Here is a 14,627-nt window from a genome sequence, read left to right on the forward strand (position 1 = left end):
AACATCACTAAATGTCCTTAAATACATGCACATGTTAATAAATATTTGTATATAATGCTAATATTTACCTATGGGTGTAGTATTTTGTTATAGTTGGCTGCTTAATTAGCTAAAATGTGACAGGAATCAAAGCATGACTGCACGTTTATCAGTTAAAAAATTACGGAAATATACCATTTTACATCTCCATTTATTCATAAAACGCAAAATAAATATGGAAAAATACCAATCAGAAGGCCGAAAAATAAACATGGATAAACACAGACAGAAATGTTCAAAAAATAAATACCATAAAACCAGGAGCCCTAACTGTAAATCAGCGTAGTTTGGCAAGGAAAGGTGCAGTAGATGTGCATTTTTGAAGATTGTAAACAGTCGCTGCGCTGGGGATGCTCAGACGTGGGTCCCAGGCACTCCACACCACTGGAGTCAAGCTAGCCGGGCTGATGAGAGGTGTTACCTCGAAACCGGTCCGGTCCTCGGATGCTTGATTCCGTTCTGGGAAGGACATGGCTTTTGTAGTTCGGACTGGACTGTTCCCATGGGGCACAGGGTCAGAGCTGATTTGCATATCGCCATTGTCTAACCCAGGGTGGTGTGGAGTGCAAAAAAACGATGGATTTGGGCCCAGATCTTTGGACTGGGTTGAATGTGTGACATTGATCCACATTCGGTCCATCACCTGTTTTGTTTGCAAATACCTCCATAAGTGCACTGGAAATGCTCAGGCGTGGGTCCCAGGCACTCCACACCACTGGAGTCAAGCTAGCCGGGCTGATGAGAGGTGTTACCTCGAAACCGGTCCGGTCCTCGGATGCTTGATTCCGTTCTGGGAAGGACATGGCTTTTGTAGTTCGGACTGGACTGTTCCCATGGGGCACAGGGTCAGAGCTGATTTGCATATCGCCATTGTCTAACCCAGGGTGGTGTGGAGTGCAAAAAAACGATGGATTTGGGCCCAGATCTTTGGACTGGGTTGAATGTGTGACATTGATCCACATTCGGTCCATCACCTGTTTTGTTTTTGAAGATTGTAGCGCAATCGGCGAATTAGATAAGCAGGTAGACTCAAGTATAAGGCATTCGCATAGTCCAGTCTGGAGAGATACGTGGCTCGAGCTACCTTTTTGCAAGCCTTCCAGGGATGGAGGGGTACACATTTTCTGAGAGCCCTGAGGATCCATATACAGTTTCTGGCCACTGAATGGATCTGTGTTTTAAAGGATAAGTTGTTATCAAAAACGACTCCCAGATTCCATGCTGTCTGCGTAGGAGGAGTAGGTCCATCTCTTGGCCAAGAGCCGAACCAGCCTGGATTGGGGTTGGACCCTAACAATAGGATTTCAGTTTTATCTGGGTTGCATTGTAATTGGCTTTCCTTGAGCCAGCCTAGGACTGCTCTCATGTGGATAGAGAATGATTCTTTGCTGGTGTCAGAGTTGCCCTCATAGGAAAACACCAGCTGCATGTTGTCAGCAAACGAAACAATTGAGATGCCGAAAGACTGCAACAGGGTGGCAAGAGGATGCATGTAAACATTAACCCGTTCCATGCTTGTGACGGAACCACTCCATCACAAGCCACGGGCACGCGCTGTGCTCATGACGGAGTGGTTCCGTCACGCCACTCCGCCCACGCTGCATCAAATCTGCACCTGCGCGGCTGAATTAATGAGCGGGCGGGGCTGTGACGGAACCACTCCGTCATGAGCACAGCGCACCCGTGGCTCGTGACGGAGTGGTTCCGTCACAAGCATGGTAGCGCTGCGCGAACTCCCTTCCCACCAGCGCCGCGCCCGGAATTACCGCCGCGGCCAAGGGGTTAAATAACATTGGGCTTAATGACGAGCCTTGGGGTACTCAACATTTAAGTGGTGTGGCCTTGGAAAATTGAGATTTAGTCCAGACAGATTGTTCTCTTTCTGTTAGGAAAGAGGTCAGCCTCTCCAAGGCCAGTGCCCTTATCCCACAATTGAATATGCTTTGTAGACGTACGTCATAGGCGACAGTGTTGAATGCTGCCAACAGATCTAAGAGAATGAGGGCAGCATTATGTCCTTCATCCGATTACAATTTCAGTGACTCAGAAATTTCAAGCAACGCTGTTTTAGTACTGCGTCGTGTTCAAAAAGCAGATTGAGACGATTACAGCAGATGATTGGATTCCAAGAAAGTTTGAGAGTTGTTTGTTAACAACTGATTCCAGGATTTCAGTAGCTGCCGGAAGGAGGGAGATGGGTCTGAAGTGGAATAAGATCTTACGGTCTGCGGTTGGTTCCTTTAAGTGCGGAACAACACTGACTTTTTTCCATCTCACAGGAACCGAGCCTGTCGGGCGAGAGGTGTTAAACACCTTTGCATAGAAGAAAACAACCAGATGCAATGAGAAATTAAATCAGATTCCTGCCTTTTTTATTCAGAAAATTGAAGACATTTAGTTCTCTCTGACTCCCATAATAATTTCAACCACAGCTCCTGCATTGATAAGGCACAAGGGTACCCTACGGTCTCTAAATTTCTCCTCCTGGTAAAGACACATTTTTCATCTCTTCTGTGAAGTGCAGAACTTCTGACCCTCTGTCAGACTCTTTGACTAATAGCCTGTATAAAGAGTACTTACTGGCGGGTCCAAACTGGGCTCGAGCCATCATACGCCTTGCTGGCAGTCAGCAAGGTTCTGGATTTTAAAAAAAAAACTTTTAATTTCCCTTCTAATAAAAATCAGGCTTGGCTCCTAAAGTACTGTCTAATTATAGTCTTCCAACTACCTTTTATCAGTAAAGTACTGGAAAAAGTGGTGTTTCAACAGCTGTCCAGCTTTGTTTACATGACAACAATAACCTTTTGATGCGGTACAGATAGGTTTCAGGGCAAGTCACAACACTGAGCGTGGGTAGTCTCAGTCTTGGATGATTTGAGATTAGCGGGCAATTTTGATACTCCTACCGAATTATTTCTGCTGGACCTTACCACAGCCTTTGACACCGTTAATCATTCGATCCTTATAACAAGACTTGCCGAATCTGCTGTCTGTGGCTCAGCCCTGGGATGGCTTAAAGATATCTGAATGAATCGATCTTTACTAGTCTGATTAGCCCCATTTGAACCCTATGCCAGGCAATGTTCCTATGGTATTTCCCAATGTTCTATCCTATCTCTAGTTCTTTTCAACTTGTATCTAGTTCCTTTGGCCCATCTGATTGGATACTTTGGACAACATCCGTACCTTTATGTAGAAAACTCTCAAGCTTCTAAGATGGCAACGCCCAGACTCAAAAAATTATATCATTGTTTAGTTGTTGTACAACATTGGATGAACTCAAACCATTGCAGGTTAAATGGGTCTAAAACAGAAACACCAACACCAGACAGTTTTGGCCTTCTAGTCTGGATCATACTTCCTTGCTCGTTCTGGACGTCAAGAATTTGGGCGTAAAAACTGATGCCTTGCTAACCGTAGCTGGACAATTACAAGTTCTTTATCTGTTTACTCTGACCCAAATAGTCACAACACTCAACGCTTTTATTTAATTTCTTCTAGAATATTGAAAGGCCATCTACCTGCGATTATCAGGATCACTTGGCAAGAAATTACTATTGATTTAAAATATTTAAGCCAGGCTAACTAATAGTGCCTGGCGTAACTTCCATATTTCTCTATGTTGGTCTGACTGCATTGGCTGCGGGTGAAAGAGAGAACTATGTTTAAATGTCTTTTCTTAGTCCATAAGGCGATCCACTCCTAGTAGCTCTACTCTTAGGTCCAATTTCATGCATTATCTTCCTATTTACACTTTGAGGTCTGCATTTATTTGTAATTTAATGATCACTATTGTTTCGTCGTGAGACAATCTATGGGCTTGCCTTTTCTGTCAGAGCTTTCCAAAATTGAAACCAACTTTTGGACTTCTTTAAAGACGAATCAGATCCTCTGAGATTTAGGAGGCGACATAGAGACCTGGCTTTTCTTCTATATTTAATGGAGGTTATCGATTAATGGAGCCTGAACCCGTTCATAACCTACTTTTGTGTCTTAGTAAATAAAAGCATAAACATAGGACGTACTGTCATGCCAAGGTATTAAGTATAGATTTAATTTCAGTATTGATTGATTGGGTTTATATTTCATCTTAATTAGTGTGGCGACAGCCTGGCAAAGTGATTTTAAGGTTCAGGGTTCGCTGGTGCACCGACTACTACAGGCCCCTCCAGGACAGGGGTTCCACTGTACATTTAGGGGGTTCATCAAACACATAAAAGGTGTTCGGAGAAATATCGCAATTTGTTTAATCACTGACAATTACTTGGTGTAGCATCTCAACCAATCGATGTTTTGCCCACGCTGCACCTCAGTTTGGATCCAGCCATATACAAATCAGGCTCGACCCTGCTCCTCTGCCAGGCCAGGTACTCACCAAACTGGAACACAAGCAACCTAGGACCGGTATCGCTCTAGTAAGGCCTTATCAGCTAGTTAATGCTTTGTGCCAGTGGCACAGTGAGCACGAGATCCATGTCTGGGCATTACTTTACCACTTAGGTAGATACATCAGAAACACACAAGGTAATGGTATAACTGCTTGCAATTTGTTTAACCACTGGCAATCGCTCTAGGGTAGCATCCCTACCCATCGTTCTTTTGCCCACCATTCCACTACACTTTGGAGCCAGCCATATGCAAATCAGCGTTGACCCTGCTCCTCATGGGAACAGCCTACCCTAAACTGCCAGGCCAGGTCCGAAACAGAAGCAGGTTTCACCCTAATAAGTGCTAGGTATAGCTTGTTTCCAGTGGCACAGTGTGCACGGGACCCACGCCTGGGTATAATCTGCAGTGGCACGGTGGGCAAAGGAATAATGGATTGGAATGTTACCCCCAGCGATTGCCAGTGGTTAGGCGTTTTGCAAACATCCTCCCATCACCTTTTGTGTGTTTGATACATTTAGGGAATAATCCATTCTGCAGGGCCTTCCTTTAATGAGCACCCATTTTTGGTTATGAGGCCCTTTAGAGGGTGTCATCGTAGGCGTTTCCACTTGCCATACTGTATATATTTGTACATTTGTGGGTAGTGTTTAGTGGTTCTGCAGTACCGGAGCCCCTGGACCCCAGTGGTGAAAGACTCCAGTTGTTACAGTTGGGTCAGTATCCCCCAGGTACCCTGTGACCTCACACAAGCACCAAAGGAGGTGCACATAGATTGGCCTTATTTTGTACTGCACTAGTGCAAAGTTTCTCTGATTTAGCACAAAGCAGGGATGGCTGCCATTATTTTCATAACTTTACTTCAAAGATATAAGAAGCATCATTCATAGTGTGATAAGTCAGTAGAAGGCCGTTACTTCTGCTCAGCCTCATTTACAAGTCACCAACAAGACATGCTGTTGTATCTTGTGCTGAGACTAGGGGTTTGATGTGCCTATCTGGGGTTGCATCCTAGATGCAATTATGTGCCGTATCTGTTATGCGACACAAGTTGATTTGCAAATTGCAACGGATGTGCTAATCTTTCGCTACACAAAAAATTTAATTCAGAAGAATTTGCACAACTTAAGACCTTAGGGGCCATATGTATCAACATTCCGTTTTGCGATTCCTAAATAGCGATTATTAAGGAATCGCTATTTAGAAATCGCAAAATGGTATGTATGTAGAAAATCGATTCTATTTAGCGATTCCTTAAAATTCCATAATTGCGATTAGCAAATTGCTAATCGCAATTAAGGAATCATTTCCCATGCATTTCTATGGGCCAGGAGGCCCATAGGAATGAAGGGGAAATTGCGAATCGCAATTTGCTAATCGCATATTGTGAATATTTTCAAGGGTGCAGGGGTGTCTCAAGAACACCCTGCTGCACCCCTGAAAATGACATGTGTGCGCATATGGCGCACATACATGCCCCAAGGGCATGTATGAGCGTCACAAGGCACCTTTTGATTAAAAAAAAAATGCTTTTTTAAAAGAATTTGCGACTTACCACCAACTAGAAGTTGGTGGTAATTTGCGATTCCTTAATGGCATTTTGGAATGTTTTTTTCCTTGATACATTGCATTTAAGGAATCGCTAAATTTGCGATTCCTTAAATGCAATCGCAAAATAAGGAATGGCAAATTTAGCGATTCCTTATTTTGCACCAAAAATGTTTCATACATACCATTTAGCGAAAATGGGTTCGCAAACGCCGGATTCCGCGAATTTCGGCGTTTGCGAACCCATTTTGCCTTGATACATATGGCCCTAGGTCTCTTGGTAAGCATTCAGCCCATTGTTCTGTAATACATATCATTACCTGTAGCGCCATTATCTCTTCTAATACAACCTCACCACTTTTACCTTATTTCTATCCTTAAAGCTATAATAGTACAAAAAATACTATTAGGGGAACGCTATCTTCTTGTCCCTTACCTTTCCTTCGACATAAATCCCTAGCTTTAAGTCTCAGCTATCGCTGATTGATTTTTCTTTGGTTCCATATTAATTGCCTCACTATTAGTTAAATTAAATACTTTTAAATAAACTCAGTGATTATCCAGGAAATGTTAAATGTTTACTCCGAAATTAATTTTTTTTAAAACAAACTGAACTCTTTTCTCATAATAATGTTAAGTTTAAACTTCACAGTGTTAAATAATAATTAAATTGTGTTAAATTAAATTATATTTAGATTAATAAGCTAAGGAACCTTTAGCTTAATCCATATGTTTGTTCTAGCCTCACCACTAGCAATGGTTTACATGAATTTTATTTATTACATTTAAGCTAAAATACACTACATTTTTTAAGGAAAGGTATCATTACCCTGGACTAATTCTGAACTCTGTACCTTACACTAATGCTTATTTTAACGCTACCCAACAGTAGACTAAGTAATTAACTTTATTTACGTATTTACTGTAAAACATTCTTATATTCAAGTAGTAAATATAATCTTAAAATACAAATATTAGCACAACACTTCCTGGCCCTGTACACACGTCGCAAACAGATCTCGGCCGATCTCATTGCAGAATTCCTGACAGATATTCCACCGCAGAAACTTACTGACCGCATGCGCGAACAATTGGAGGCCCCAATCACAGTATACGAGCTGACTGGAGCCATCAATGCCTTACACTGGGGGCGGGCCCTAGGTCCCAATGGATTCCCTATGGAACTCCTGCGGCCGAACATATATCTATTAGGCCTCCATCTATTGGGGGCAATACAAGAGGCCAAGGACTCAAACATGTTGCCCCAAGATTGGCAACATGCAGAAATAGTTCTATTTCTCAAGCCCAGCCACTTTCCAGAAGACCCCTCCTCATATCACTCCATTTCCCTCATCAAATTTGAGCCTAAACTATTAGGGAAAGTCCTCGCCAATCTCCTATGTACGTGCGTATTAGATTTGATCCATCCTGACCAGTCGGGATTTATGCCCCGTCATTTACTACCCGTCATAACATCCGAAGAGTACACAACCCTATGGCAGCAGCCCCAGCATTGGGTCGGACAGCTGCTATGCTATCGGCCGATATAGACAAATCCTCAGACTCTCTTAGTTGGGTATACCTCTTTCAATTGCTCAAGGCGATTAATTTTGGTATATGCTTCATTGCATATGTACGCCTGCTTTATATAAACTTAACGGTGTCTGTACGCATAGCCAGGCACCACTCAACCCCTTTCCCTATCAAAAGAGGTACTAGACAGGGCTGCCCCCTGTCCCCACTGTTGTTCGCCCTTGCGGTTGAGTTTTAGCAGCGTAGGTTAGGAGTGACCCGGTGCTCCGTGGCTTTGAATGGTCTCGATCGGACTGTATCGCGTAATACGTGGACAATGTCCTATTTTTTATGACAGAACCATGGTTCTCTGGGCCCTGCATACTGCAAATCCTCAGAGTGTTTGGGGAAACCACCGGTTTACAAACAAACCCCGCAAAATCTGTACTGTTTCCAGTATGCGGTCATCAAGGACGCGATACCTGGGCAGCGCATCTACCCCATACAACAGACGGTTTTAAATATCTAGGCATTTTTGTGCCACCTTGCCACCAAGTCTCACGGGCGCTTAATATCACTCCATTGCTTGCAAGTCTGAATGGTGAAACAGCAATATGGTCCTCTCTTCCCTTGTCTCTATACGGGCAATCAGCCATCTTTAAGATGGTACCGCTGCCCCGGATTTTGTATCGCGCCCAAAACTTCCCTTATCATATTCTAAGCTCCTGGTTCGCACAGGTGAACGCCATACAAAACAAATTTCTCTGGAACGGTGGGGCGATCAGGGTCGCATTCCGCACATCTGTACAATCCACATACTGTGGGGGGATTGTAGCAGCGTACATCTATTCATATTATGTGGCGTCTCATATACTTGTAGTAAATGAATGGTGGTATAACTCACCCACAGATACGGCTTATGCAATTGAGCATGCAGCAATGGTAATGACTCTTCAACTCCTATATAGTGCCACACGCCTGGATTTTTTTACCTCCAGCAGGTAGTCGTGATACAGCTGTGGCGGACTAAAGTCCGACAGATGGGTTGGAGCGGGACGCTAACCCAGACAACCCCACTATGGCAGGGTACATACCTTTGCCCAGTGGCCGCCTTGGGGAGGTTCCGAGGGTGCAATCTAGTGGGAAAATTGACCCTCTGCGATGTGATGCGGGGTATTACAATGAAATCCTTTTAGCAACTACATGGGGAGTATAAATTACCCAAAACACAATTCTAAAAATACCTCCAAATCTGTCATGCACTGACTCCCCTGATCCACACGCTTGAGACCCTTCCGGAATTCCACCCATTAGAGGGCCGTCTGCTGATGGTAGAACTGGGCCTACACAAGATTAAGCAAATATACCAGACCCTGACGACCCACACACAGACAACGCTCGATAAGACACGGCGTGGCAAGCCGACATTCCTTATTTGGCAGATGACGACTGGACCGAAGCTATTGCTAGCCCACAGCGCGCGGCGGTCTCTACACAACACCGCCTGATACAGTTTAAAGATCTTCATCGAGCATACTATACACGGACCGGACGGCAGATGGGAGTTATCCAGTCCCCTGCATGTCTGCGGTGTGAACGAGAGGACGGGACGTTCTCGCATACAGTTTGGAGTTGCATGGTGTTGCAACCCTTTTGGCGTAGAATTAGGTCCTGCCTAAATGAGGTACTTTTATGGGAACTCCCGCTTGACCCACAACTTTTCCTTTTACTCAGCACAGACGACATTGGGGGAAATAAGTATAAGCAACATTTACTGTTTTTAACTCTCACTATCGCCAAGCGAGATATCGCACAACGGTGGAAAGGGACATCTCCCTGGAGCCTAGGCAAATAGAAGACCAAACTGGATAGATGTATTGGGTGGAAATAGCAGTATTTCTAGCATGTGGTGCTTCATTAAATATAGGGAAATTTGGACCCGATGGGGGACATATCGTGGAATAGAGCTTCCCCCCCCTGCCACCCACAGACCCCTTATAAGTGACCCCATATTCCCAATGCTCATTGACCGGACTATCCTGCACTGTATGATAATGGATCATTATGTTAGTATATCATATACTCATGTCTTGAGATCTAGTACTGTCTGGGGTTTGTTTAAGTTGTACCACCTGCATGTTTGGCAGGTGTTGGAAAATTATCAAAATGTCGGAACTTCAGCTATGTCAATCTTTTTTCTCCTACTGGTGATTGTGGGGCTGTTGCCCAACTTTCAAATGAATAACCGAATACAATTTGTTGTTAAAAAAAATACAAATATTAGATTAAACTAGGCTGGTCTCAGCCCTGAAATATAAATATGGAAGTTGGAATATTCACGAGTCCTGCCCCAAGCCCACGTCAGTAAAATAGTAGTTATCGAACTTTGATTTTTAACAATAGTCATTTAAAATGTCATAGCCAAGTTCATGACTGTCCCAGAACGACTTAAAAACTGAAGGCCAGATTTATACAGGTTTTGTATTGCCCTTGTGCCAAAACAAAAGAAGTTGCAAGGGTGACGCAAAACCGAAGTGAGATTTATCAAGCCACGCAAGGCCATCTGGCGTGACCCAGAGTGGTTTGATAAATCTGGAGTAACGCAAGGCAGCATAACTGCTTCCATGCTCATGACGGAGCCGCTCCGTCATGAGCCTCGGTTGAGCTGTGCTCATGATGGAGCGGTTCCGTCATGGCCCGCTCGGCGCGCCTGCGCGGCGCGAATTCGGCGCCTGCGCTGGACGTTCAATTGAGCGGGCGAGCCATGTCGGAACCGCTCCGTCATGAGCACAGCTCAACTGAGGCTCGTGACGGAGCGGCTCCGTCACGAGCATGCGAGCGCCGCTCGGCCCCTCCTCCCCCCTAGCGCTGCGGCGGAATTGCCGCCGCAGCGAAGGGGATAAACTACTGCGTTGCTTCACTCTGCCCCACGGAGGCATCTCATGGGTGGAGCGTGGGTGTTTCCACGCATCCACTCATGGATTCTGGCGCGTTCCCAGATTTACCATTATTGGGAGACCTGGGAATACGTCAAAATGCTACGCCTCCCCAGGTGAGGCATAAAAAGGAGAAATATCTTTATTCCTCCTCGTTTTTCCCTCTTTCTACATGTGCTGCAGTCTACAGAATGCTTGGAAAGAGGAAAATACCTCTCAAGATTGTTTTTGTGCAAGAAGGTGTCCCTTCCTTCTGAAAATCATTCCTGCCTACAACACGAGGGTGCATGCGTTGGCGCCATGATGCAAGGGTGCCTGCATTGGCGCTAGGCACCCAAAAGTGCGCCAGTGCTAGGAAAGGACAGGAATGCGCCGTATAATGTTAAATATGGCACATTCATGTTCTTTCACGCAGGGCAGAAACGTAGCTTGCTGGTGAAAAAAATAATAAATATGTGCCTGAGAATCACTTTCAAGGGAGCTACTTTGCATGTTCTCAGCCTTGAACACTGACGAACAAATTGTAATATAAACTGCCTTGATCTTGGCCCTGATATGTAGAAGCATAAATTACATTAGTCACAAGGTCAGCACCGGATCAGTAAAAAGACTTGTGAACAAACTTTAATTTTAATGTATGTGCTGTAAATAAACCTGTCTGATTGTTTAATGATGCTCTTGTTGTCCTGGTTGTAATTTGTATATGACATTACTGGCTTCACACGCCATGGCTGAGCTAGTGCAGTATAAGGTTAAGATGTTATTAGAGTTACAGTATTAGAGAATGCTTTAATGGAAAAAACAGAAACAAACACGTTTGCTCATAGGTTTGCTATTCCAGCACTTTGAGAGCATTTGCACAGTAAAACATCCATGTCTGTGAAACTAAGTCGCTCTAATTTCTTGTTTCTTCTTTCTTCCCTCACGCTCTGTGCTCCTGTCCAGTGGCAGGCCATCTCCCTAACAGTCATTGAAAAAGTCCAGATCGCGGCGGCCGTCTTGGGATCCCTCTTCCTCATCGCCAGCATCTCGTGGCTTGTTTGGTCCACCTTCAGTCCTTCCGCCAAGTGGCAGCGACAGGACCTGCTCTTCCAGATCTGCTACGGAATGTATGGCTTCATGGATATTGTCTGTATAGGTAGGTGCCTTCAACGTGCTAGGGATTTGAGGGGCTGGTTCATTTTAGAGACACTTGCTTGACAACTATCCTGTGGACAAATGTGCTCAGTCAGTCCTGGGGATGTTTGGCTCCATCCACAGAAATGATATCACTCTGGGAGAAAAATAAATGCATCCATAAGAGCTATGTTCAAGTTCAAGTTCAAGTTCGAGAATTTATACAGCGTACTACTCACCCAGAGGGTCTCAAGGCGCTTGAGGGAGTGCTTCCATGAGAGAGTGCTGAAGGCTTAGCAAGGAGGAATGTGCTGGGAATCAGAGCTGTGCAATGCTAGAGTTGCAGCAGCCACATAGACTTGGCATAGATGATCATACTAAGCAATAGTTTATGATATCAGACAATTTCCCCTCCCAAGCATCTCACATTTCATCCTGATAGTGCAAACATGTCTTGGTGTCCTACTTTGTTGTTGCTGCCTTATAAGTCTACTTGTCTCATTGTACACACAGCCGATCCCATTTTGCATTCCCTTAGTCTTTTATGCTCCCAGCCTCTATTGTGCATAGAAACTTTATTTTTTTTCTTTTAAATGTATTTCTTTAATTGATCAATCAACTAGTATTTTCATAGGGCGGCTAATCACCGCGATGGTATCTAGGCGCTGGGCTCCTTCCGCTGAAGGTGGAATCAGTCAAACAGTTAAGTATTGAGTTCCTTTCTGAATTCTGGTGAGGAAAGAGAAGGTTTGGAGGTGCACGGGAAGGTCATTCCAGGCTTTGGCGGCGCAGGTGGAGAAAGAGCGTCCTCCACTGTTGCTATTGCGGATGCGGTGAATGTGCACAAGGGCTGCAGAGCGGAGGTGTCTGGATGGCTGGTCGCAGTGGTTGATGTAGGCTAGTCCTTGGTCATGGAGGGCTTTGTAGGCATGTGTTAGCATCTTGAATTGGCATCTTTTCTGAATGGGAAGCCAGTGGCGCTTCTTGAGGTTGGGGGAGGTAGAGAATGAACCTGACAGCTGCGTTCTGTATTGCCTGAAGTCTTTTCAGGAGTTGGGTGTGGATGCCTGCATAGAGGGTATTGCCATAATCCAGCTGGCTGGTGACGAGGGGCTGAGGGACAGTTTTCCTGGTGTTGATGGGGAGCAATTTGAAGATCTTATGAAGAATGTGAAGAGTGTGGAAGCAGGTAGAGGAGATTGTATTGATCTGGCTTTTCATGATGAGTTTTCTGTCCAGGTTAATGTCAAGGTTGCAAGCTTGGTCGGTCGATGTGGGTCTGAGTTCGGCGGGCCACCAGGAGTCATTCCACAGGGATGAGTTGTTCTCAAAGATCAGCACTTCCATCTTGTACGTATTGAGCTTTAAGCAGTTGGTCTTCATCCAGTCTGCGACGCTCGTCATGCAGTTGTCCCAGTTGGTCCTAATGGTGGAGGTGGTCTTGTGAGAGCAAATGGATGAGCTGGGTGTCATTTCTCTAGGATATAGTGTTGAGGTCATGGGTACTGACGATGTTGACCAGGGGTGTCATGTTGGAGCTGAACTGGTTGGGGAGGAGGGATGAACCTTGAGGGATGCTGCAGATGATGTCCTTGGGTTCGGAGGTGAAAGGTGGTAGGCAAATTCTCTGGGCTCTTCCTGTGAGGAAGGAGGCAATCCATTTGAGGGCATATCCCTGGATCACGATTTTATGAATTCTATTTATGAGGGTGTGGTCGGATATGGTGTCAAACACTGCTGAGAGGTCGAAGAGGATCAAGGCTGCTTTTACTCTCCGGTCAAGGAGGTTTCTGATGTGGGCTGTGGCAGCAATCAGGGCAGTCTCGGTGTTGTGGTTGGTGCGGAAACCAGATTAGAGGTGTACAGCAGATTGTTCTTATCAAGGTGTTCGGTGAGTTGGGAGTTGGTGGCATTTTTTAGGACAATGGGTGGCGAAGGACAGCAGAGAGATTGAGAAGTAGTTCTGGATTTTGCTGGGGCCAGCAGAGCGCTTCTGGAAGTGGAGTTTGACCTCTGTGTATTACCATTAATTGGGAAGATGGCAATTGTGATGGATACATTGAGAATAGAGGTGAGTTTGGCGTTGATTTTCTCGCTCCTGGGGTTGAAGACGAGGTGGGGGCAGGGGTACGTGAATGCTCCAGAGTGGATGAAGTTCATGATGGCTGTGGTGTTCCGGGTGGTGAGTTGTTCCTTTGCGGTGAGCGGGTGGTTGTCGGAAGCATCAGTTGGTGCTAGGCGGCAGAAGAGGTCAGTTTGTTGGGGTTCTAAGCAAGGGCTTAGTGAAGCTCCTGCTATACTAGCTTAAGCAGGGGTGCCTAGAACAGATTAAAGTGTTTTATTGCCCTTCATAATTTTCAACTCGCAGGTCTGTCTAGAAGACGAAACCAATAAACACTGGAGAATAAATTACTGTGGCACAACTCTCGGATGGTGGGCGAAAGAAGCTTAAAATGGTCACAGGGAGATGTTCTTAAAGTGGGAAAGAAAAAATAAGCAGGAGGCAAATGCAGTGAGACAGTGCAAAGGTAGGAAAGAGGAGGTTAACTAAGGAAAGAACAAAGGAAAGTTAAACAGAAGCAGGATGGAACCTAGGTATGAAAAAAATTGAAGAAAGGAAAGAAGAATGAAAAGGAAAAAGGAAGGAAGAAAAGAAAAGATTGATTGAAGAAGTGTAGCAAGAAGAAAAGAAAGAAAGAAAGAAAAAAGCAGAATAAGGAAAGCAGATAAGTAGAATTAAATAATCGAAAGAAGAAACCAAAAACAGATGTAAAGCCAATGGAAGGAAACAAGAGAAAGGAAGAATAATGAATGCAAGGATAATAAAAAGAAAGATGGAAAGAAGGGGCAAAGGAAGGACGAAAGGATGGTAAGAAGTAAGGCAGGGACAAAAGAGAATGAGATAATGACAAGAAGAATGGAAAGAAGGATGAAAGATGGTAAATAAGGAAGACCATTAAACAGGAATTTAAATAAGAACAGAAAGCTAGTGCAAGATAAAAGCACAGATGAAATGAAAACATTGGGCAGAAGGAAAGCATGATGGAAAGAAGGAATAAATGGAGAATGGAAAAGGAGTAAAGAAAATGT

At 44.6% G+C, this 14,627-nt stretch overlaps 1 protein-coding gene across 1 annotated transcript in view; it reads left to right on the forward strand.

The window, feature by feature from the left end:
• The window catches only part of MARCHF4 (membrane associated ring-CH-type finger 4), a 537,832-nt gene that overhangs the window by 373,346 nt on the left and 149,859 nt on the right, over nt 1–14,627 (forward strand). Inside the window, exon 3 of the mRNA XM_086958464.1 lies at nt 11,367–11,559. Coding sequence (XP_086814590.1) covers nt 11,367–11,559 — 193 coding nt within the window. The remainder of the gene's footprint in view (nt 1–11,366; nt 11,560–14,627) is intronic.

This window comes from Lissotriton vulgaris, chromosome 2_1 (genome assembly GCF_964263255.1).
Source record: "Lissotriton vulgaris chromosome 2_1, aLisVul1.2, whole genome shotgun sequence".
NCBI lineage: Eukaryota > Metazoa > Chordata > Amphibia > Caudata > Salamandridae > Lissotriton > Lissotriton vulgaris.